The 23,934-nt window shown below is 38.5% G+C and overlaps 1 protein-coding gene across 6 annotated transcripts in view; it reads left to right on the top strand.

Annotated features, from left to right (window-relative positions):
• celf2 (cugbp, Elav-like family member 2) overlaps nucleotides 1-23,934 on the top strand; it is a 140,785-nt gene that overhangs the window by 21,046 nt on the left and 95,805 nt on the right. For all 6 annotated transcript variants that reach the window (XM_055153629.1, XM_055153628.1, XM_055153631.1 and 3 more), the window contains exon 2: nucleotides 9,038-9,073. In XM_055153629.1, the coding sequence (XP_055009604.1) occupies nucleotides 9,038-9,073 (36 nt within the window). The remainder of the gene's footprint in view (nucleotides 1-9,037; nucleotides 9,074-23,934) is intronic.

Genomic DNA, 23,934 nt, shown 5'->3' on the forward strand with positions numbered 1-23,934 from the left:
TCTGTACATCGCATCGAGGCAAGACTTAACCTACATGGACTTTTATAGAAGTGATACCTGAATATCAATGAAAAGACTGTCCCTGGGAGAAAGAAACTTTTTGAATTAGCATTAACTACACTATTTGTTTCACCATAATGTAGTTTACAATGAAAGGGATGAACACTAGCCAGGCTGGTGCCACCTAGTACCTCCACTCAATTTCATTTCTCTCCAGGTCCTGAATCAGAATACACTAGACAGTTCGCAAGAACCCTGGAAGTGCGAGTGCGGGCATCAGCCAATCAGCGAAGAGCTATACATTCTGTGTTGGCAATGATTCCCAAGATTGAGGATTTAAAGCTGGAGCAAAGAAAATAACAGTTAGCCCTGTTAGCGGTGCATTAAATATGCCACGACCAAATAGCAGCGATTGGTTAAATAAAAAAGTACCTGCCTACCGTCAAGTGAACGTCTGACAGTGCAAGTTTTGACCCACTAGAACAGGGACTGTAACTCCTCCACCTTGTAAGTCCAAATTCAGCCTTGTTTAGAAGGGCATTCTCCATTCTCTCAGAGAGCTTGGTGTTCAGGATTAGATTAGGAATAAAGAGTTTGGCAGTAAAAATTCTAAGGTCATACATATCTTTTAAATGGGATATTTTCTGTCACCTTCAACAAGTTTATTATCAATACCTGAGTTTAAATATTTGGTCCCAGAACTGTCCTTGGGCATTTTTTGTAGCCAATATTAACAATCTTGACAACTTGAGTTTGAGTGATCACATAAACACTGTGATATCACCTCAAGTTATTTAATACTATTTAACATTTCTATATTTTAATCACAGTTTGAATACTGTACAACAGCTACAAGAAAGAGACCATCACCTGTTCCAACTGTACCTGCTGCCTGGTTTTAACATGCTTTTTGATTGAAAAATTCACTCAGTTTCTAATCTTTATTTTTAGGTGAGGTGTTAGTCCTCCCTCTGCCGGCAGAAGGGGGATGAACCATGAAGCAAGTCCCTCATTCAGTACCAGGTCTAGCCGGCCAATAGATCCATGTGGTAGAACTCCTCCGAATGGGTCTGATTTATGGACTAATATGAGTAGGAAACCTCTGGGTTACCTATCTGTTATGCAACTACCAGCCAAAATATCAGTGTTTTGTAAGTGCTGAGAACAACTGCACATACTCCAGGTTTGTTTTGGATGGTGGAACCATTGTAACATCTTATGTTAAATGCTTTATTGCCACTTGGGAAATCAAGTGACTATCTCAAACCAGCACGTTCCTAGCTCACACATATAAGTTGGATCGTTCATGGCTCGAAACCTCTCTTCTTGAGCTTCAAACGGTTACATGTTTCAGCACAATTAAAACTTTTACAATTATTTATCCATTAATATATGAATGGTTTAAGAGAAATGCAGGTCTCTCTCTTTCTCTCTCTCTCTTTCCCTCTCTCTGTCTTTCTCTCTGATTTGTCATTCTGTCTGCACCATATGCAAATGAGCAGCTAATGTGATATCGGTGCAGAGCTGATGGATGTTTAAAATGATATGGCAGCCCTGAGCCCTGCCGCCTGCTGCCAGCCAGGGATGTGTCGACACAAAATTTATATGTGTTTGTTCAAAAGTGCCAATATTTCTGACACATTGTAATGACGAGATTCTACAACATTTTGTCAAATTTTTCATAGATCTCTTTTATTTGAATAGGTTATTGCTTCTGCATAACAAGGAGGGGGTGACTCTTGACTAGTTTGTAGCCTCTGCCTTATTGCAGGTTTTATCCACATACTAATTACTCTCTGTTTGTGTACATTTACTCACATACTTATACTATCCTGACCATACTCCTGCAAGGCCCATATCTGCTTCTTTGTACCCTCAACCAGGGCAACTTTGGAAAGCACTATGGGGGTGTACTCTTCAGTAAAAATGATGCAAACTCTGAGGAAACATATAACTCTCTTTATTATTAGCTATTCTGTTCTTCCATTTAGGTACTCTTTTCTCCCAAATTATGAAGGAGGGTGCTGCTATTCTGTATACTTGAATTTATTGGCTAATAAGTTGTGTTTAAATTGAGCTTGAGGTCAGATTTGTTGTAAACATCTTTTCAGTCAGCATAAAGTGTTTTATTGCTGGGTTTTGTGACTGTGTGTATTGTCATAGAGAGAGGATGAGAGGGGTGAGTCAACGGGGAGGTGGGGAATAAAGGGAGGAGGGGGGTGGCAGAACTGATTGGATTCTCTACAGACTTCATTAGTTAAAACAAAGCCAGTTGTCCATTTGGGCCCTTTCACAGCCTAATTGGTATTGATTTACTGATTTGCCGAGAATGGTTTAAAAGCATGTTTGGAGTTATCCGTATAGTTAGTTTTTTTTTTTTTTTTTTTTTTTTTTTGCTTGATGTTTCTTTTGTATCTGTTTATAAAAAATATATAATCTAAAGCATTAAAAAAATAATCAGTTGGAACAGTGTTTTTCAGCTATTCCGCCTGTCTTGTGACTGCCATCTTTTAATCTTAATTAACTACAGTCTCTTACTGAGCATACGTCTACTCTGTCATGTCATCCTCATCACATAATTTTATGACACAGTTGAAATGAAGAGGATAATTCTTTTTTCTACCTAATACCCATGAAGTCCTCAAACAATGGCACAAATTAGACTTTTTGTTTCATGCCATCTCCATGATAGCTCTATACTGTAGCATAACTGGATAATGATAGTTATCAGAAATGGTTATTGCTTAGCTAAGTGGAGCTTTGAGATCAATGCCAGTGTTGTTAGTGTTGGAATGAAGGAGGTCTTTTCTCATGTTGATGGATGGCAGGCCCGTCTTTAATGTGACATGTTATGATCATATCAATTTGTTCTGCGTTCTCATCGACATCACTTTATTGCCTCTCTGTCTCACAGTCCATCACTCCACACTGTAAATTTAGACTTCAAATGGCACTGTGCCACAACGCTCCATAAAGCAGTCATTTCTCTTCCTTTAATGCTTCCCTCCTCCTTTTCCCACTGATATTCTTCTTTCACCTGCTCTTTTCACAAAATGTATGTTTGTTCAAAAACACCAGCACATATTTCACATTATTATAGAAGACATATTACATTTTTGGGGGGACATTTATTATTAAACAATGTTTTTTTTTACATTTTATTCTCAAAAATAATTAAAAAAACAGTTCATTGACTTCCTGTTCAAAACCACAGTACTGATAGGCCCCGCCTGTTCACAGAGGAATGTAACCGTAGCAAGCAGCAAATTGCTGAAAACTGAAAATTGTGACATTTTTGTACCCAACATGTATGACCCTGCTTAGACTGCTGCCCCCACGACCCGGCCCCAGATAAGAGGAAGAAAATGGATGGATGGATGACCCGGAATCAGATTTTTTATTTTAATTTTTTTAATTATTATCACATCACAAAGTATTTTAGAGCTTAAGCTCAAGCCTCGACTGTAGGACAATGCATGAGTAAAGTTTTACAAAGACGATTGTCATAGTGCCATTTAATTTATATTACTAAATATCCTATCACTAATAATAATAAAAAATAATAATAATAATAATAATGAATTAATTAGTTTAGATTGTACTTGAGTTTTCCACTCTTAAACACTTATGAACACACCTTATGATGACTTTCCTCTTCTCTATGTGCTTTGACAGACATGAGCACACACCTTAAATCAAAGAGTTAAGGAATCAGACTGGGATTAACGCGTAATATCGCACTATTCAAAAGATTAGTGGCTGACATTTCACTGTCTGAGCTACATCCAGATCTGATGAAGTGGCATTCATGATATTGATTTATTCCACGCCTGCACTTATTGGTCCTTATTTACATGGATGTTCGGTGCATCTTGATATGGTGGCCTTTTCTGTCCGTGGCACCTTGTCACCCATTGCTTGGCGCTAAGAAACCGCCGACCTACTGCTAGGAATGATTGTTTAGGGATGTAAAGGTTATTCATTAAATCTGGAGTTTTCAAAGAGCAGTGGTGCTGAAGACTGGGCGGGAAAGGACAGTACTGATTTCCGTTGCTCAAGAAGACAAAAGCAGGCCGCTGGTATTGAACCTGCTAATGAACGCGACAGATACTTACAATGTTGCCACAAAAGAGCCTTAATCATTTTCAATTATGATAAACTATCATTTCAGCTGAATTATGGCGCACATCCTTCAAGGCTAACAAGGTGCAGGACGTGGTCGAGGTTGCCCATTAGTCTCTGTGTCAACACATTTTACAAAGAGATATGAGCCATGCAGATGAAAGGGAGCATTTGTAGCCGTCCAATTCTTAAATATTCTTTTATCCCTCTTCAACTGTGTGCATTTGTCTTGTGCTTTCTTTTACTGAGTTGAAGTTTTCATTTATGACACTGCACTCTGCAGTGTGAGAAGTTAAGGAAATACATATAGTGATAATGACTACTACTGACATGCAGTAGGACTGATTAGCAGTATTACCACTAACATCTCTACCAGTGCTACTAATACTCAGAATTTCTTTCAAATAACAACACAACCAACTGTGTGGAATTGGTCTCTGATTTAGTGTGACACACTCACATCCTCTGTGAGTTAACAATAAAGGGCAGGCATGACAAACATTCAGTACTGTATATAAGGACATTAAACATGAACATTGGGCAGCCTTTAAACACATACAATTACTGATGATCTTCCATATACAATAGTCATAGATTGTTTAATTGTGTTGATTAGTTGCAGCCAAAACAGTGCCCACAAAATGGTATCTCATTTTTTATGTTTTTGTCATCCGTCACACGTATATGATCAAGTTTACCCACCATCAAAATGTTAATACATTTCAATTTAAGCACGGCCACTATGAACAAACAGGGTTTTGATTGCCCCACATACAAAGCCTGTCATTAGTAATGCGTGTCTTCATAACACCAGGCTCATTTGCATGTGTGAGGAGGTCTGGGCTTATTGAGCTGATCGGGGCTGCTGTTATTAAATGTGGAAGTGGGGGAGAGGAAACAGAATGGAGGTCTTTTCTCTGATGGTTGGCTCTTCAGTGAGCTCTGGAGACGCTTTAGCTCTACACTGCTCACACACCTGGAGCTAATGCGTTTCTCATAGCCATTGAATATCACAGGGCAAATGAGGCCTGACATTCTACAACCAATTCTCCATTTTATTCACCCTTTACCAATCAGGTCATTCCTCTGGCTCCAGTTAAATGTCCTCAATATGTCACTAGCATGCATGGAAGCTTCCACTGCCACAACCTTTGGCTTATGCTTGCAGATAATGGATTTCTAATGTATTGTGCGGTCATAAATTGAAATTGATAGTAATAAATATATCCTGCATTATGTCAAATGTCTGATAGGTTTACCGTGCACAATATTCTAACAAAAAATAAGAATGTTTAAGTAAATTGTTTTTGTGTTTTTTTGTGCGTCTCAAATGAAAATGTAAATTTTTCAGTTATATACTCTTGCAATTTCTTTTGATTTACCTCTGCTATCACCAATGATGGAATGTAATGAAATACAAGTAATAATGAAAAAAGTAGTAAAAACACATCTGTACTTTACTTTTACTTCACTACATCTGAGTAAAATCTGACTAAAAGTATTTTTAAACATATATAGACCTGCTGAAAAGGCTGAGCCAAACCAAATATACTGTATATAAGTAAAAACAGCTAGAAAAAAAAAATGATTCCATTGTTTTTGTTCAAAAAATCAAAAACAATTTTGTATCAACATCTCTACATTTGAAGCTTTATTAGATCTAAAAATCTACTATCATTTTTACATTTTTTTTATTTATTTTTTGCTCCGGTATCTATACTTTCATTTAAGTAACAAAATCAAATACTCCTTCCACCACATTATCTCTGCATCTCACATCAGTTTGCCAGATATTCAGTGAAGGTTTAGATCCATCTGGGTGGATTCCAAAGACTTGCCCACTCTTCCAAATATACACCATCACATCGTTCCCATTATGAGTGTTAAAAGATGCGTGTTTATTGGTGGAGGCTGAGTTTGCGCTACATGTGCCAGGTGGGGTGTGTGTGAATGGCAGGTTGGCAGGTGAGAAGAGAGATGTGTTAAAAAACAGTGTGAGAATGACGCAGATGGGCTGAGGAGAGGTGAGTGGGACGATGGAACAGTGAAAATCAGCCTAGGTGCAACATCTCAGGATCTTCACTTCCACAATTCACCCACTCTATATCAATGGAGCCTGTGATTTAAATACCATTGGGTCTATGATGTAACTAAGACTAACCCACATATAAATGGCCGCTCCACTTACTCACAGTAAGCTAACAAGATAGCATAACACGTTTTCTGTTTTTAAATTCTTCCATTGTGACGTTAATGTGTTTACTGGGGAGTATGTATTAGGCATTAAAGTGTATGGAGTGAGCCCACCACCTGCTAGTTCCTTGCATGGGCCCTCATATTGAAGGTCTGTTTCACGTCTGTCCTGGCCCGGAGCGGGGTGAGACCAGACACCCCTCTGCAGTCAGGACGCTCAGCCAAATGTGTCTGTGGTGAGCAGAAGTCTGGCTCCTGTCCACCTGAACATGGCTGCCCATCTGTTTCCATCCCAGTGATCACATCTGACCCATATCTGAGCTCCCTGCTACATACTGATAGTCAAACAATTCACTTTCACAATCAGAAGGTTTTTGTTCACTTTTAGGAGTCATGTTGTATTACTCAGTGTTTCACAGTTATTACAATAATTATATTTATGGAAAATATATATATACAGTTAGAGATCAGATTTTTAGATGTATTTGTGACACTTAGATAACATGATTAACCTTAATAAAGCATGAACAAAGACTAAATTCATAACAAATAGTTTATTAAGAATGATTCATTCAGCTTAATTAACACCATGGCCCTATAAGCCTGAATCATTCTTAAAAATTACTAAAATTACTATTTGTTCATTATAACTACAGTTTTTGTTCATTCTTTATTAAGGCTAATTAAGGTTTAATCATTATGAAGTGGTAGCGATCAATCTACTTGGCTATCCGATTAAAGTTATTACACTAAACTTAATAATATTATTTAACACTACTTAACACCTGTCTTTTTTCACAACAAGTTTCGTTCATGTTTATTTCATATTCTGATGATAATTATTGGCAGAAATTACAGTTACAGCAGGGCTACTATTCTACTCTAATCATTGTGAGTATAATAGTGCTGATCAATCCACATCATTTCAACAATAATAATAAGGCTCTGTTGAATTACTGCCACCTCTCTCATAATATTAACTGAGGCCTTGAAAACTCAACTCAACTTATTTCTGGAGCACTTTAAAAATGTGACCAAGTGCTGTACACAAATGAACAAAACACATAACAAACAGTGACAAATGATGAATAGTCAACCCTCAAAGTGAGGTAAAAGCAAAGGAGAAGAAGCAAGTATTTAGGAGTAAATTAAAAACAGGGATTGAGTCGGAAAGCCTCATGTGTAGAGAAAGCTGATGTCAGAGCCTTGTTTTCTCATCTTTGGGACATGGAGAAGAGCCTGATCTCCTGACCTGAGTGCACAAGGGGGGTGTGAGGTACACTCAGATTGGACCGTTACTGAGGAGCTAGACCATTTAAAAACAAATAAAATGATTTTAAAATCAATACAAAGCCGCACAAGGAGCCAGTGAAGAGATGGGGAATATGTGGTCAAATTACATCATCCAGTTAAAAGCTGGACTAGATGTAAACAGGAGTTAAAAGAGTTAATTTACGCGTCAAGTTTAAAAACAGGATGTACCCACAGTATTGTTTGACTTCTTCTATTTTGTGTGTAAAGATAGCAAATAATGTGTGTTTTTATGTCCCATTTACCCTGCTGTATAATTCATGGCTGAGTGAAAATGGACTGAAGCGTAGAGTGTGCGTGTGTGTATGAGTGCATGTAGTAGGATAACAGGATGAGCGTTCTGTGGTTGAGATGAAACAGACAAGAGTACGCCTTTGAAATGCAAAGAGCAGTGATCCCATTGGCTTCTATGTACGAGAAGGATAGTTTTTACCTTCAAATTTCTTCATAATGCTCAAACTACACACACACACGTGCAAATGTAATTAAGAATAGGATAAGAGTATTATTTTATTTAATTTGGCTGCTTGTGTGTATGCAGAGCACATCACCGCTCTAGAGGATTGTGGCCAGTGTTGTGCAATGAGTGTAATGGTGGCTTATTCAGACACACAGTTAGGAATGGTGGAGCCCAGGGACCAATTTATTTACATGCAGTGGAGAGAGGAGCAGCGGGTTGGGGATGAAAAAAAGAGGAAGAGGGAACAGCGGAATTACAGAGAAAACCCAAAGGAATAAGTCACTTCCTCAGCACATCCCAGCGACAAGCCCAATTTAAGTGCCTTAGTCTGATGTTTACTGATATAGGTCATATATTCATTCAGGAAGCTTAATACTTTAGGCTTCGATCCTATGGTTTATCATGTTTATCATAGTAAATTATACTTATTGTTTTGTGTTTTTCCTTGTTTTATTGTTTCATATAGATGAAATAGATCAGACCACAATGGGACATGTGTCATTCTTCTGAATAGGTGCAGGTTATCCTCCTCATTTGGTTTATGTTCTTAAAGGTGCAACATGTAACTTTTCTGGTGGAGGATCTGCCACCACATAAGATCTGTGGAGAAACGACTTCACTCACAATAATGATTCATGTTTTAGAGGTATTTTGGACTTGGGAAACACTCTACATGATGAAATAATTGTTAAACACTTTTAATGCCATACTGTGGAACACTCCAGGCAAGGTACAAATATCTCCATGGAGACAAGTAGGTGGCAGACACAAAAGCACCTACTGTGAATGAAAAAAAGTTGAGTCATGTATCTTTTTGAGTGACTTCAGTTTGACCTCTTTCTTCGTACTTAGGCCAGTGTCCATGATACATCTGCTCAGATCCACTGTTGCAGGCTCCAGCTGAAGTAGATGAATGAAACAATAACCTTTTGTTGTTTTCTTGTGTTACAGGCAAGATGCCACTGACCTCTCCGGACCAATACAAAGGTAATGGAAATCATTCTTCATTTTTTTTTTCACCTCAAACTTTTTCTTCTTATGGTTCAAAACATGCAGCATATCTTCTTCTCGCTGTAGGCCATTCACAAACTTTGTGTTTTGGTTTCTCGTACAAAAGCATGGAAGATGTAGGGTGGACAAAGGCGGCAGAAGAAATGGGGAAATGGGTGAAGGGGAAGAGATGAGGGGGGGCTGTGACAGGGCTCAGATCTGGAGCCAAGACGGGTCATTAAACTAAAGCCCTCAGCGACAGAACAACACATCAAGCAGGAGAGGGGGGAGAGGCTTTAAATAAGAAGAAATCTGAAATAGTACCACCTATTTCTCATCTGAGGCACAGATAACAGAAGGACCAATCTGTGAGCAGTCGTCTTTGCCCCACGGCCCCTCTCTCTAATACTCACACAGACAAGGCAGTCTCCCATCTCCTTCATTATGTCTCATTACTACATTTTTTTTTAATCATACAATCACAAATATCTTCTTCTGCATTATAACAAACCATTAACAAACATTACCGTTTCTATGAAAAGATTCAACTATCTCATAAAACGGATAGCAAATGAAATGCCCTAATAATAAATTGCCTCATTAACATTTATGACCTCCATAATGCAGGCATTAGCTCAGATTATTAAATATTTCTTATTTTAAATTTAGAACAGTCTGGATGAGATCAGTCATCTCTTCAACCCAGCCAAAGGGAATTGCAAGTTTAAATTGTTGTTAAGTGTCCTAGATATGAAGGGCATCTGACATAAAACTAACAAATAAACAAAAAAGTATACAGGGTTATTCTGGTATACAATACAAATACACAGAAAGGGGAAAACCTGGTTCCTCTTTGGTGAATTTAGATAATTAAAATCCAACATATTATAATAAATTGGATAATTTTGGATGTTTGAGCATTGCACTCTTGCCATATTGATTTTGTGGTCCAAAGCTGTCATTAAGCTTCAAAAACAGATATGTAAGTGGCCTATTAGGCATTTTGACACAGTTTCTACTCCATACAGAACAATCCTATAACCAAAAAACAAAACGCATCAGTGTGATGAATGGCCTGTTGAAGAGGAGCCTTTGCCACTATTTCATTATACAGTGAAATGAACTGCATCTAATGGGAAGTAAGACCTCCATTAAATCTTATAGTGTAATATAGTAAAAGGATATCATCAAAACCACTGTTATGCCATTATATATAAGGCTCTGTCAGTTACAGGTGTAAAATCTAAGAAAAGTTGGCAGTATTTTCAATTTGTTGGCCCTAGACAATAGAAATTGGACATCTCATTTTATCTTTAGCTTCCAAAGATAAAAAGCATGGGAACAGACATTATAATCACTGCTATTAGTGAGATTGTGCAGAATTTTTACAAGACCTTCCTCAACTTGTCATTGTTTTTCTTTTGCTACACCTGACTCTTTTTACTGGCACACACAGCAGGTAAATCAGCTCAGATCAAAAGAAAAACACAGCGAAGCATGAGACGCCAGGAGAGATAAGACAAGGAAAAAAACGCCTGGGATATGGGTGAAAAAAATAAGTTGATGAGAGTAGTTGTGAATAATTAGGCAAAATAGTTTAGCTTTTGTTTTTCTCTCTGATTGGGGAAAATATGCAAAGGCTGTGTCTGCCGCTTGGGCACACACAGATAGTAATCCGCCACACAACACAAAAACGGTATTTGTGACATTTGTTGACGCGCCCCCAGAAAAAAAGAGAGAGAAATCGAGAACTGGGTTTATAATTTGATTCAGTGTTCTCCTTCTTTAATGAAGCTCTCTGGGGGCTTGACTGACACCCCAGTCCTGAGTGGTGTGTTTGGGGCTAGTAGGAAGTAGAGCTACTAAGGGGAGGAAAAACACGACTTGTGTGTTCCATGGGTGAAACAGAGTAAAAGCCAAGATAGCTGTAATGTATTTGCTGTAGTTTGATTCACCCCTGTGCTAACCAAGAACCAGACATTTTTCTAAACCACTCAGTGCACATTATATCATATTTCATTTCTTACACCTGCCCATGTTATTCTGCAATCAATATGGCGTTAAACTAAAGAAAGAATGTATAGCAAAAGAAAAATTCAATTCTGAAGAAAGGATACTTTTATCACATTACATCTACAAACAAGTGCAAGCTACAAAGCCATTTCTCAAAACATGTATTGGCTTGTTTACAAGATATTATGTGTACCATAACTGCAGAAGTAAACATACAGGATACAAATGGACTGAAAGCAAAGGGGGCAATCAAGGCAACTCTGCGCAGAGGAAGACTTGAGCCGGAATGGTGTGATGAAGGGTGTGAAGTGAGCCTCAGTGCACATGTAATTGCAGGTCTTTGTGTCGATAATGTGCTTTGAAAGTGCACAGCTGATAATTAGCAAGCATGGCTCTACAGATGCCTTTCACTATTGGTCATTATGAAGCACAAACCTACTATTGGCTCTGACATGACCTCCCGAGACACAGAGGATGCCACACATGTGCGCACTAACCTCGTACAAAGATACATAAATTGGCTCAAATAAGCATTGATTAGTGTCTGAATAGAATCGGCGCAGCAGTGGAACAGATACAAAAGCTTCTCTAAAGGCCTCAAGTTCCTTTTTTGGCACTGGCACTTCCAGGTGTGTGTATGCGGGTGTACTTCCTGTTTACCAAGCTCGGCACACACCATGGCAAAGACTATAATTATGGAGACTCAATGTGATACTCGGGTACAGTGTGTCTGCTTGACAACAGCAGTCCCCAGCCACAGCTCCTGCTAATCGGGCTGTTTCTGGCCTTCCCTCCTCTTCCCAGCTTTTCACTTGGAAATATTTATGAGCACAACAGGCTTGCAGCAGGCACAAGACAACAACTGGAGTATTCTTCCCCCACAGTGATGACAGCTATTAGTGTTTAAGGCCTCTTTCTGGCCTCTAATTTATCCCCAAGTGCAAAAAATATCCGGGAAGTGTACAAAAAAATACTTCTGGTCAGCTCAACAGGCTAAAATGTTACTGACGTCTGCAATAGAATGCTGAGCTATGCATTTTACGCTGCAACCATGTAACTGCCCAGAGGACAGAAGAACCAATAGGCCAAAATATTGACTTCCATGAGTTAGGCCACATTAGGTCACGATAACAAATTTTGACTTGCGATATATTGCGGAAATAAATATAGACCATAAACAATAATACTGACACTCAAGAGTAGCTTTAAACCACAAAAGCTATAATAAATCTACAATTTATATATATATTATATATATTATTGCACAATGGCATTCATATTGAACAATAAGTTGATAACAGGCCCACCATCGTTCAGTACTCATCTACTAATCTACTAATCAAATACAGAATAGACGTGTTTGTGTTGTTTCAATGTTTTGCAAAGGCTTCAAATTAATATACTCATTCTATACACAAAATAGTCATAGCTGTAGTAATGTAGCTATTGCAAAAGTCTCATATAAATAAGCCTTTGTTTGACCTGGCATTAGGTGAGAACTGAAATTAGTTCTGCTGGTGTCATGCTCGCTGTTCATTCATTTTTTATGCACACATATAAATAATGAAGCAGCGCTAATGATGGAGGGTGTGAGGAGGTGTGGGGGGTGATGGACTGCCCATGGAGAGTTCGATGGACATTTAGACTCTTTCTTAACCCTGGTCCTCATGTTAGGTCTGCCTGTCTCTTAGGAACAAGGTTTACACATTCCTTACATGGACATGCTCAACAGCAGCCAGAAAGGGAACTTGGGTGAGTCATAGAATTGAGCTTGGACATTTATAGATTTGAAAATATGTCTACTATTTTAGTTCATGAAAAAATGTAAAAGCATTCTAAGTAGCAATGATCGGCATAATGTTTAAACATGTGTTTTGTTTTTCATGTATTTCTAGTTTGATTAGTGGAATAATACTTGTGGTAAATATAAATAAATAATAAATAAATACATAAATAAATAATAATAGATTTTTTAAAGAAAAGTAGCATATTACAAAGAGAATAGGAAATTGTTTTGTTTTGTTTTTTAGTTCTAAACAAAATATGGATGTGGAATTGGATGGGGAGAGAAATTACATAAAAGTCAGACAGTCAAACACATCCCTCTGGCAGTTTACACAATTTACCTTTTGTCTAATAATGTATTAATAACTATTACGCAAATTATACAGACGTTTGTCCTGTACAGTTTTTTTGCTTGTTGTGTTTTATTATGTAAGTATAATGGCAAGGTAACAAAGTAGTTTTAATGTACTGAAAAATAGGTAACATTTATGTATGCTGATGTTCTGGTACAGAATGATGCATGGAGATATTTACATTTTACATTTGTTTTGATGGTCCACACAATAAAGTGCAATCATAGTGCATCTATTATGTTGTGCTGTCCTCATAAATGAATAAGAACCCCCTCCATTATATTGCATTTTATTCAGTTCCTCTACACATGCATGAGCACATCCACATTGTCACTGTCCATTGTCACTGTCCATTGTCCAGAATCAGTGTTGATATAGAAAAAATGCATTTTCCAAATACTTCCACACTGCGCAAGCACTAACACACATACACATCTCTCCTCTATGCCTCAGGGTGCTGTGGGATGGCAGTCTGTTCTCATCCAGCTGATGCTCCAGGAGGGGGGTGTGGGTGCAGGCATTGTGAAGCCTAGTGTGGAGTTTTCATGTCATAGTGAGGATTATTATTGTACTGGCAATTATGTTTATTGTCCTTTTATCAAGTCTGTGAACACAATTGTACACTGATGCATTGTGTTTGCTGCTGTTTTTTTCTTATAATAATGAATTAATTCTATAGATAACAAAACAACTTGTCTCTGATCACATTTCATTCTTAAAACAGTGTATTAAAATAGAAAAGTTCATTTTATATTGGTCTTAACTTCATATTGTACTCACCTGACAAAATCTAACAACATCGTGTCACATGATACGAAAAAGTCAATAGATATCTCCAGTGATTGGAACAATACCTGCATTAAAATGTATTTTGTAACATATTCTGATACATGGTGCAATCAGAGTACTGTATTCTGAATAATTATATTTAAATGATAGTGTAAAGATGCAACCTAGGATTGAAAACAACTTCATAGTTGTTTCACTGTTTGTTATGCATTTATGTATCACTGATCAGAGAAGGAAAAATCACACATGTATGTACCACAAGAGCAGTGTTTTATATTTTTTCTCATTAATCTGTGCAGTTCTAAGCTTAAATTGTGTGATCAAGTGCTGCCATATATTCCTTTGATTTTAGAAAAGTAACTGCATTCTGAATATCACCAAATGAAATAGTAACTGTATTCTGAATACAGTCACTCAAAATGTGTTTTCAGAAGATGTATTCTTAGTACAGTCAGTACTATATTCAGTTACTTCCCAAAACTTGATACCTCAAGCATGATTATAATAATTATTATTTAGTCTTTTTGTCAGTTTATTTCTTTGATCTATAATTTATATTTTATGAAATTCACAAAAACACCCATTTGTGTATTTAATTATTATTGCAAACTAAGTAATACATCTTTATCTGACTGTTTTTGTTATTGTTATACAAATTTGCTTTTGTTTTTTTCTGCTTTAATTTGAAGTCAGTATATTCTTCATTAGTTCACTCTCACTCATGGCTGCTTGCAGCTATTTCATACAACTGATATTATAGTAATTGCTCATTATAACATTGTACATTGCAACAGTGCAGTAGACAAAAGCTTAATGTTTTTACTTTTAATCACTCCAGGAAAACACAGCTTTCCATAACAACTGCATGCAGAGACCTCATTTCATTCTTATCTATTATACTACCTTATTATCTCGTATGGATACTAGCATTCCTGTAGTTGTGTTCTTGTGTGTGTGCCTGTGTGTGTGAGTGTGCAATGCTATGGGGAAAACTCAGAGAGACAATTTTTTCCCCCCATTTCTCTGAGAGGCTCCAGATGGCTGAGAGACAGGTGAGCCAATTAGCGAGTCTCTCTACACAGCAGCATCGCCACACCAGCCGAGCACGACAACCAGTGACGCGCATAGACACATACGTGTACACAACACACACACTTACACACCAAACAGCTCATGACTACGCTTTAATGTTAACATCATGGCACACAATCTCATAGCCTATCAATACAGTCGTCACCAGCACATCAGTATTGCTATGTTTTTCAAAATTGATTTTACAATGCACCACGACAGCGGGAATGATGACAAATGAGCTTCTAATTTTAGCTCATTATTATCATTGCTGTCTTACCGCGTTGACAGTGTCTATAGTGTGGCCATTATGCATGTTTTATACGACCCAGAAAACACGCATAATAGGCAGATTTGAATTGATTTGCGTGTGTATTCATTTACTTTTCCAAGGAGCCAAAAATATTTCAGCGAGCCCTGTGCCATGTTCATTATAATTCTAATGAAGTCGGAATCTCCACAAAAGAGGGAAAAGAGAGAGACAGGAAGACGGCAAGCCTAAACAACAACAAAACAAGCTCTTTCTCTCTTCATTACTCCTGCTCTCCTCTCCTCTGTGTCGTTTTGTTTCAGCACTGAGTAGCTGAATATTCCTATGGAAAAAAAAAAAAACAGCAGAATTTTTGCTGTTAATGAGCCATCAGCCACTGTGGAGAACACACCTGACCCCTAGCACATCTTCTAACGCTGTGTTTGTATATTTTACCCAAATGCAAACAGTCCCATCCACATTCGTCATTATAGATGCCACCTGCGTCTTTGTATTTTTTTCATTTTTGTTAAGGTATAATTGAGCAGCCATGACAGCAGCTTTCCTCACTAATGGAAGCGGACAAATTAATCTCCCTGTTGAGAATCTCCAAATGGGAACAGAACCACGCACAACCACCATCGTTTTCCCAAAAATATCCATGAATTAATGTGAAAGTCATTGCCCAAATACAATTTTGAATAAAATCTAAATGAGTCATAACATGTGTGGAAACTAGGGGGCACTGCAACAAAAGACTCTAAAGATATAAATTGGACTAATTATCTAAAAGAAAAACACAAGCCCAGCATTTTGCAACTAATTAGGTTAATTGGCATCATTTCAGAGATATCACTGGGAATAAAGCAGCATTTTAAAAGAGCACAGTCCGTAATATTTGTATTGGATGGTAGACGATTGATGCTCTAATAGTAGTTTGCTCTAAATCTTTTGGGTCCTCAATCAGCACAGCATTAACATTATTATAGTCAGTGCTGGATCCTACGTGGATAATTGTAATATAAACCTCATCTATAAATAATTCTCAAGTTGAAATGGATGGATAAATATTCATCATGTGTTTCTAAACTGAAAAAACAAACAGACCTGCCAATAGGCTAATCCAATTTGGCACTCCTGACCAAAGTTATCTGAAGATGTGGAGCTGGTACCTCAGCACTGCCCTGGGGTAGTTCACTGCTCCTGTCCTGTTGACCAGAATGGACTATTTATGGATTATCTCAAAAAAGATTTATAATATTAACTTTATAATGTGAACTTTCTTCCCAGATTGCTAAAGATCTTTGTACAAAATGGAGTACATTAGATTTTGAAAAATGCTTTCAGCTTGCAATTGCCACTTGACTAACTGTGGATTTTCTGACCACATTAATCAGTTTAAGTGCAATTCAAGTCAGACTTATTATACTGTACATGCACCATGATATCGAGCTCTTCTGACATCTAATTTTAGTACTCTTTTTAAATGTTAAGAATGGAGGGATATCATTTACATCCCCTAGACTTAACAAATAGATATGTAGGGGGAAATCGCACAGTTTAGAAAATTATTCACATGAAATTAAATGATCAGGGCCATGATCTTTTTCACATTTGTACTAAAGTAGGAACATAATGTTTAATGTAGAAATATGGTGAGTGGGAAAGTGGGCGTAAGTCAGCCTATATTTTTCCCACTAAATTGTTCCTAATCCTAGAGGCATTTTGCCTGTAAGCCCGCTCTGTGGGTGACCTCCAGGGAAGATTGTTTCTGCTGTTAGAGTACAGAAGAGTTGATTAGGAGCCAGCACAGGGGCTTTGTTCTAAGCATATGCCCGTCCTTGGCTTTGGAGTAGGAGAGGGGGCTAAACCAGGGTGAGCGAGAGGAGATAGTTGAAACACAAGTCTTATCGGCCCCTGGGGGTCTTGCATACTTTCATTGCAGATTGTCTTGGTGACCTTCTGGCCCGCTCTAGTTCATCCTGACCCACGCCCGCCTCACTTGTTTACTGTCCCATAATGACATTGTCAGCGGAAACAATACATCCGCTTATCTGGAGGTGTCCACCACAACAATGGGTGAATGACAATGTACTAGGGAGGAATTGGTCTCTTGTCATCTCCAAGTCTATTGAGGCACACTTTCTCTGTGCCACTGGAAGATAAGATGAATTCTTCATATTGTGGGCTGATGGCAGAATGTTGTATCTTTTTTTTTTTTTTTTTTTTTCCCCTTTGCCTGGCATTCTCTGTCTTTCTTTTAAACTGCAGAGTTAAGCATTTGGACCTGCTCATTGTAGAAAGAAAATCTAAATAATTTATCAATGTTTGGTGCATTTCCCTACTCAAGAGTTGGTAAAAACTGAACAGTGAAAGACAGATTTTTCTTCTTCTGGTGAACGTGATGAGCACGCTGAGAAGAGTAGAGAAAAGAAAAGGAAGTGAGTGAAGGAGAGACAGAGCTGAAAGAAGTCAACCCTCAGCAGTCGCTCGACTGGAGAGGGGCCTGAGAGGTGGCTTCAGACTTTGGTAATCCCCCTTTTATTAAAGTTAAGCCAAGCTCAGCAAAATGCAGGCTCACAGACAGAAGAGCGCCGCTCACAACTGCCTGTTTTAGACCCCTGTCAGCTTACATGCAGATCTGCCTCATTGTCAGTGGCCCAGGCCCACCCCTGCCATTTGCCAGGCCAGTAAGCTGCCAGTCAATTACAGCCACATCCAGGCCCCTGCCTGCGGCACTGTTGTTCTGCACACTTTGAGCACACCCAGTCAAGCCCCAAGTCTTTTGATCCTGTTGGGGTCCCGGCCTCTTGTTTGGCACATAAATCTTCCTTCACCATCACTGAGTACTGCATGTTACCATGACAACCCCTTTACATCACTTAGTGCCCCCTGTGCAGCCACTGGGCACTGACCTTTCACTGTCAGAGAGTGTTAGGGGGAGAGAGAGGGGCTGGCATGGAGAGAGAACTGCTGTCCTCATGGTCATTAGATGGTAAATAATTCTTAAAAAGAGAATAGTTGCTTTGGATCACCACGAGTTAGTGCATGTTTCTATCAGTAACGAAAACAGCAAAAACAAAGAACCATGCAGAGGCCAGAGGCATTATTCTGCCATTTTGGGTTGTATGACCTAAAATAATGTGTATATTTATGGCTAGCAATGAAAAACAATTAACATGCACTTACAATAAGTGTTGTGAATGAGGCTACGATAGTAGACGATAGTTTTGTTGTTGATTAGGAGCATGAACATAATTCACGAGTGTTGGAGTGATTGGAATATTATCTGGTGTAGGCTTTACAATGACAAAGCAGTAGCTGGATTAAAATATTTTACCATATAGTGTATATTGTATCTATTTATGACTGATATAGATGTGATGCTTCAATCTTAACACATTCGGCATTTCCTCTGCTGTTAGATATCCACATCCCTTGTTAGGTATTTGAGGAAGCTGCACTTGGCATACTGTGGACATGGGGTTGCCAGAGTAACCTCCGGGTCGTGTCTGGCCAAGCCTCTGCCATATGTCCTCTAATGTCCAATGGTAGCTTTTGCCACAGAGGCAGGGAGCAGGTGGAAGAGGCACAAACAGACAGATAGCAGCTTTTCACAGAGCTTCATTGTGGAGGAAATGGATTTAGAGGAGAATGGATTTGAAATTGCTCAGTTGTTACATGAAATGGAACACCAAGGGCAAGTGGACTGGAGAGTGTTCAGACAGCATGTCGAGCATGAACATATTAGCCGGAGTTTTATTAGTTACACAGATAAGATGTGCTCAAGAAGTGCATTCCTGGTTTGAATCAAATTTTGGTTTGTTTATTAATGTTGCACTGAAAGGTTGTGTTTATCTTTTACTTTTGGATACTCAGTCGCTTCACAATAATTGCATATTTCATTCATTACATCAGTGTGTGCGCTGCGCTGGACGTTTATCCACCATTATTGACCATTGTTTTGCACACTGCCCGTGAGTAAATATTTGTCACCCCCGCATGCCTGAGATGCCTGTTTTGGATCCGACAAAGAGCAATGAGAGGCCAATCTGATTTCCATGGCAAACAACAGAGGTGGAAATGGAAAATTAGGTTAGAAGTTAGTAAAAGAGTCCTCTGAATTTTAATGCCAAAGCCCACTAGATAATTTTAGGGATTTTAATTTCAGTGTGCTTTTGAAATGCAGGTGTTTTTTTCTTTTTTTTTTTGGAGAAAGACCATTTTTGCCCCATATGCCAAACATTCTAATGAAGCTCACGTATTATCCATAATCCTAACTATCCCCACCTGCCAGCTCGCCGCAAACGCACTTAACAACACAACAGGCACAGATAGGCATTGTGCACAGGCATGCGCACAATATGTACTAATGAAGCTGTTTTGCACTCCGCTCTTTTTTGTCCCTGGCTCAGCGAAACATGCATAAATCATAATAAACAAAGAGATGAATATTTAATCAGCGGTTCCCGGCTGTGTCTTGAGTCCCAGTCTCCTGTGGGGAGAGAAGCTGTGATGTGGCACGTACATGGAGCGGGCAGAGCTTCCTTTGGGACAGACACTCACTGAGACATGCCTGTCCACGAGGCTTCTTCCTGGCTCTGACATGCTGGACCCAGCCCCTTGTCCCTGGAGGGGAGGCTCTGGGCTCAGCCAGGTGAGAAGGGGGTGACAAATTAAAGATGCTCCAGGTCTTTATGCAAAATAAGACACTTGGTTTCACTGTTACCCTGCAGGTGGTGTCATGTGGCAGCTCATAAAATCGCAAACTCATTACACATACACAGTTCACAGTTTCCAGAACATCCTTGAGACCTGTATCTCAAAAATCATTCTTTCCTTTTGGTACATTATAAAAAAACATGCATTTACTAAGTAATGATTGGAATGGCTTTACCATGCTATTGGTTCATGGGTAATGTAGTTCCTATGGAATATCTGAGCAGTTCTACTCACATAGTGATAGTCACCCATGCAGTAGTGTCTTGTTCAGGCACAAAAACAGCTCTGGCTCAAACTGGGATTTAAACATCAACCATTAGTTTCCAATCCAATCCGACTTTATTTGTGTAGCACATTTTACCAACACAAGGTCTTCAAAGTGCTGCACAGAGTAGGCACAATATAAATTAACACATTAAATAAAATAAAGTATAAAATAAATAAATAAATAAGCAAGTCAATAAAAAAAAATATAAAAAAAATAACTAAAAAATACTAAAATGAGCAAATAGAAAAATAGTTTCGTCGAACCACTGCCACTGTCACTATATGTACAGGAACAACTGTGGTATTTGAGATACAAATGTTTACCTCCTCACATCTCTGGGGAATTAATCCATCTATGGGTTCGTTGCACTGGAGTTGCTAGTGTTGGATCCTTTTCTAGTCAGTTTGACCAGTGAGGTTTGATTAGTGACTGAATAATTGCCAGTTAATTGCAGGGTTTGATTTTAATGTAGCACACTCCTCAGCAACAAGAACCTGCTCCCCTTCTTTATTTGGGCTACTGATCCTAGAACGATGTTGATTGCTGGCCTAGTTCTGTATCGTGCAGAGCCAGACCCAGTGAAGATGCATACAGTCCAGTACAAGCCCACCTACAGGGTCTGAGACCTGTAGCATTAGGCTCCAATAGGAGCACAACAAAGTGAACTGAGCTAAGGTCTTACTGCAGCCAGGCAAGCCAGGGTGGTCTCCATGCACTTTTCCACTACCAGAGAGTCAAAGAAATTATATTTATCCCTACATCATATTAATATCACAACTATATTTGTCTAATTCAGTTACAAATAGCAAGCATAGGAAAAATATCAGAAGGAATTACTAGATTTTATAGTTCTAACACTGCAGAGCAAAAAAGAAAAGCCAATGGGGAAGCAGAAAAACATTTTTCAATGTTCTGTAAATGTCCAAACTTCTTTTAAATTTATTGTTATGTCCCTTTTGAGAATCGGAGTAAGTTTCATTGCCATTATCAGTGACCAGAATTCTCAGGCTTTGGAATTTGCTTTGGTTGTGCACTATAAGACAATGAATAATAAGAGTGAATATAAGCAGTGATAAAATAAAATAAAGTCATGCCAACAAAAAGGTATTACATAAAAACATACTTTGACTGAATACAAATAAAATCTTCTATGCCCTCTAGATTCCTTTTGTAGATATTTTTAGAGCACTTGTTTGCTTCCTCATTCTGGGATGGCCTCAGTGCAGCACCCCCATGTTGCCAATGCAGGATCCACATGGGACAAGCAGCTGAGGGGGAGCGCTGTAGTTTTTCTGACCCAGATGCCTCACCCCTCCTGAGGATTCTTACATGTAGCTGCAGTGTGCCATTGTTGAACGACTGCCTGCGCGAGCGTGTCCGTAGAGTAGGAGCTTACAGGGTCTATGTGCGGTCTCATCCCTCCATTTGAGACACCTGACGTGAGGGGAGACTGATCTGACCTGGACTAGGTGCTCACTGTTTTCTGTTTGCTCTAGGGTGACTACCTCAAACTGTAGAAAAAGAGGGACATGTTGTTGCATGTAGTGGTGGAGGGACGGACGGGGAAGTTTTAACTCATAGATAATTACTGTGCAAACATTTTTTGTTTGTTTGTTTGTTTTTATCAACTGTAACATACAGCAAGAGATTGGAATAGCAATTGATACTTTGCAGTGACATTTTACTAGGGTTATATCAATGTATTTCATTTTTTGGTGGAATGTTCTACATTTATCATAGTGACACAATGCGTATATTAGCAAACAAAGTCAAAAACGTTTCAAGACAATCTGAAAACTCAAGAAATACGAGTGATTAATATGAGTGTTATATCCTATTTAGATATTTGATTTTCAACAAAAAGGTGAGAATGACACAGAAATTATCTCATCTGTTGTAGTTCTAATCAAATCAGCAATTTCTCATAAAACTGTGTTAAATTAAAGCTCAGATTAAAGTCTAACTTAAGCAACAGATCTTCAGACAGAGGAGTGCCTACAGTTAGCATCACAACCCCAGGGAATGTGGATGGCATCAGCTGCAAACATGTTTCAACCATGAATGCAGTACACCAAAAAAGTCATTACTTACATGCCTTCATTTAACTTTTTATCATTTATGTGGCATCATTGAAAAAGTGGAGCATGAGGCCTACATTTCTTTGCTGGCCCATCAAAAGAGGGACAGGTGCTCCCTAGTTTGCACATATCCAACAATTTCACTTTTTATTTTTTATTGTGACTGCAACTGTCTCTTGTTGTTTAGCTTCCTCCCTCCTTTATAAAACACTCTCTATAGCCCAGCAGTCCGTTCTGACAAATATAAAGATAGGACTGTTTTTACTGTCATTATTTCTGCAGCTTTGACCTCACAAAAACATTATCAGCCGCATTTTATTTATACACATGATACAGCGGTTGTTTTCTTCCCATACTGATTTCCATACTTGTATTATTCCTCCCACAGAGCATGAATATGGATTCTTGTTGGCGGCTCAGTGTCAAGTATTGAGACTTTTTAACTCAAATTACAATATTGCAAGTTTTAAGACCCAAAACTCTCCTCTCAACAACTATATAATCTTCAATAACAGTAGATATTAACCTATAGACCTGCTGTTGTAGAAAATATACAAATAGCAATGTATTTAAAATGTGCTTTACATTATAATTAATACATATGTGACATTGTATATTTATTTATTTTATACTGCCCTAACTAGCGGATCAGGTTTTTATTTACTTCTTTATTCAAGACTTAATTTGCTTTCTGATTTTTCAGCCATAGCACTATAGTGGAGTGCTTATGGAGCTTGGGGCCTACACCATGTTAGATTTAAACGCCTGAGTGGTTGATATAATCTGTGATGTCAACACTCAATATTTTCATTTGATTTTACATTTCTCACAGTCCAGCAGAATCCACCATCATGAAGGCTACTCTGAAACAAGAGATATAGCTTTCTCTTTCTGTAATTGAAAGCCTCTCCTTCTTCTCTGCACTTGAGAAAAAGTACAGTTTATTTTGGCATAATTGGGCTGCTTCGGTATATTATTTGTAAAAGAATTCAAGAACAAACTAGAAAGATTTTTTTTTCCCCTGGACTATTTTAAAGGATAAATGTAATGTCTTTAAACACTGCTAAGCACTTACAAATCATTTTCTGTTAGCCTTTTCCTTGTCATTTTTACAGCAGGGCTAGCCATCCTCTCCCACCCCTCTCTCTATATTCACATCTAATGGTGTGGAGAATATTAGTCTGCTATTAAAGATATGACCCACAGTTTGGAGTCATTGCCTCTTCCTCCCATTACCCCTTTGATGGGTCAGGCCAATGGGCTTTAAAACGGCTTATTCCATCCCCTCCCCTATCTCCTCCGAATGTCTTTGTGAATGGGGGAGGAAAAAAAAAAAAAAAAAACAGGCACCCGCTACAAAGAGAGCTCACCTTGTCTCCACTACAACAATTTAATCTGCCGAGCACCTTTTCAATCAAAGCGTGTCAGTTGGGGCCTCCTTCAACACGACTCTCATACAATGCATGGACACACACGTATAGGAAGTGGGGCTGGGCAAATAAATCCCACAAACAAATCGATAATGGCTC

The sequence above is a fragment of the Boleophthalmus pectinirostris genome, unplaced genomic scaffold (assembly GCF_026225935.1).
Source record: "Boleophthalmus pectinirostris isolate CB_2022bp ecotype Guang Dong unplaced genomic scaffold, ASM2622593v1 HiC_scaffold_18, whole genome shotgun sequence".
Taxonomy (NCBI): domain Eukaryota; kingdom Metazoa; phylum Chordata; class Actinopteri; order Gobiiformes; family Gobiidae; genus Boleophthalmus; species Boleophthalmus pectinirostris.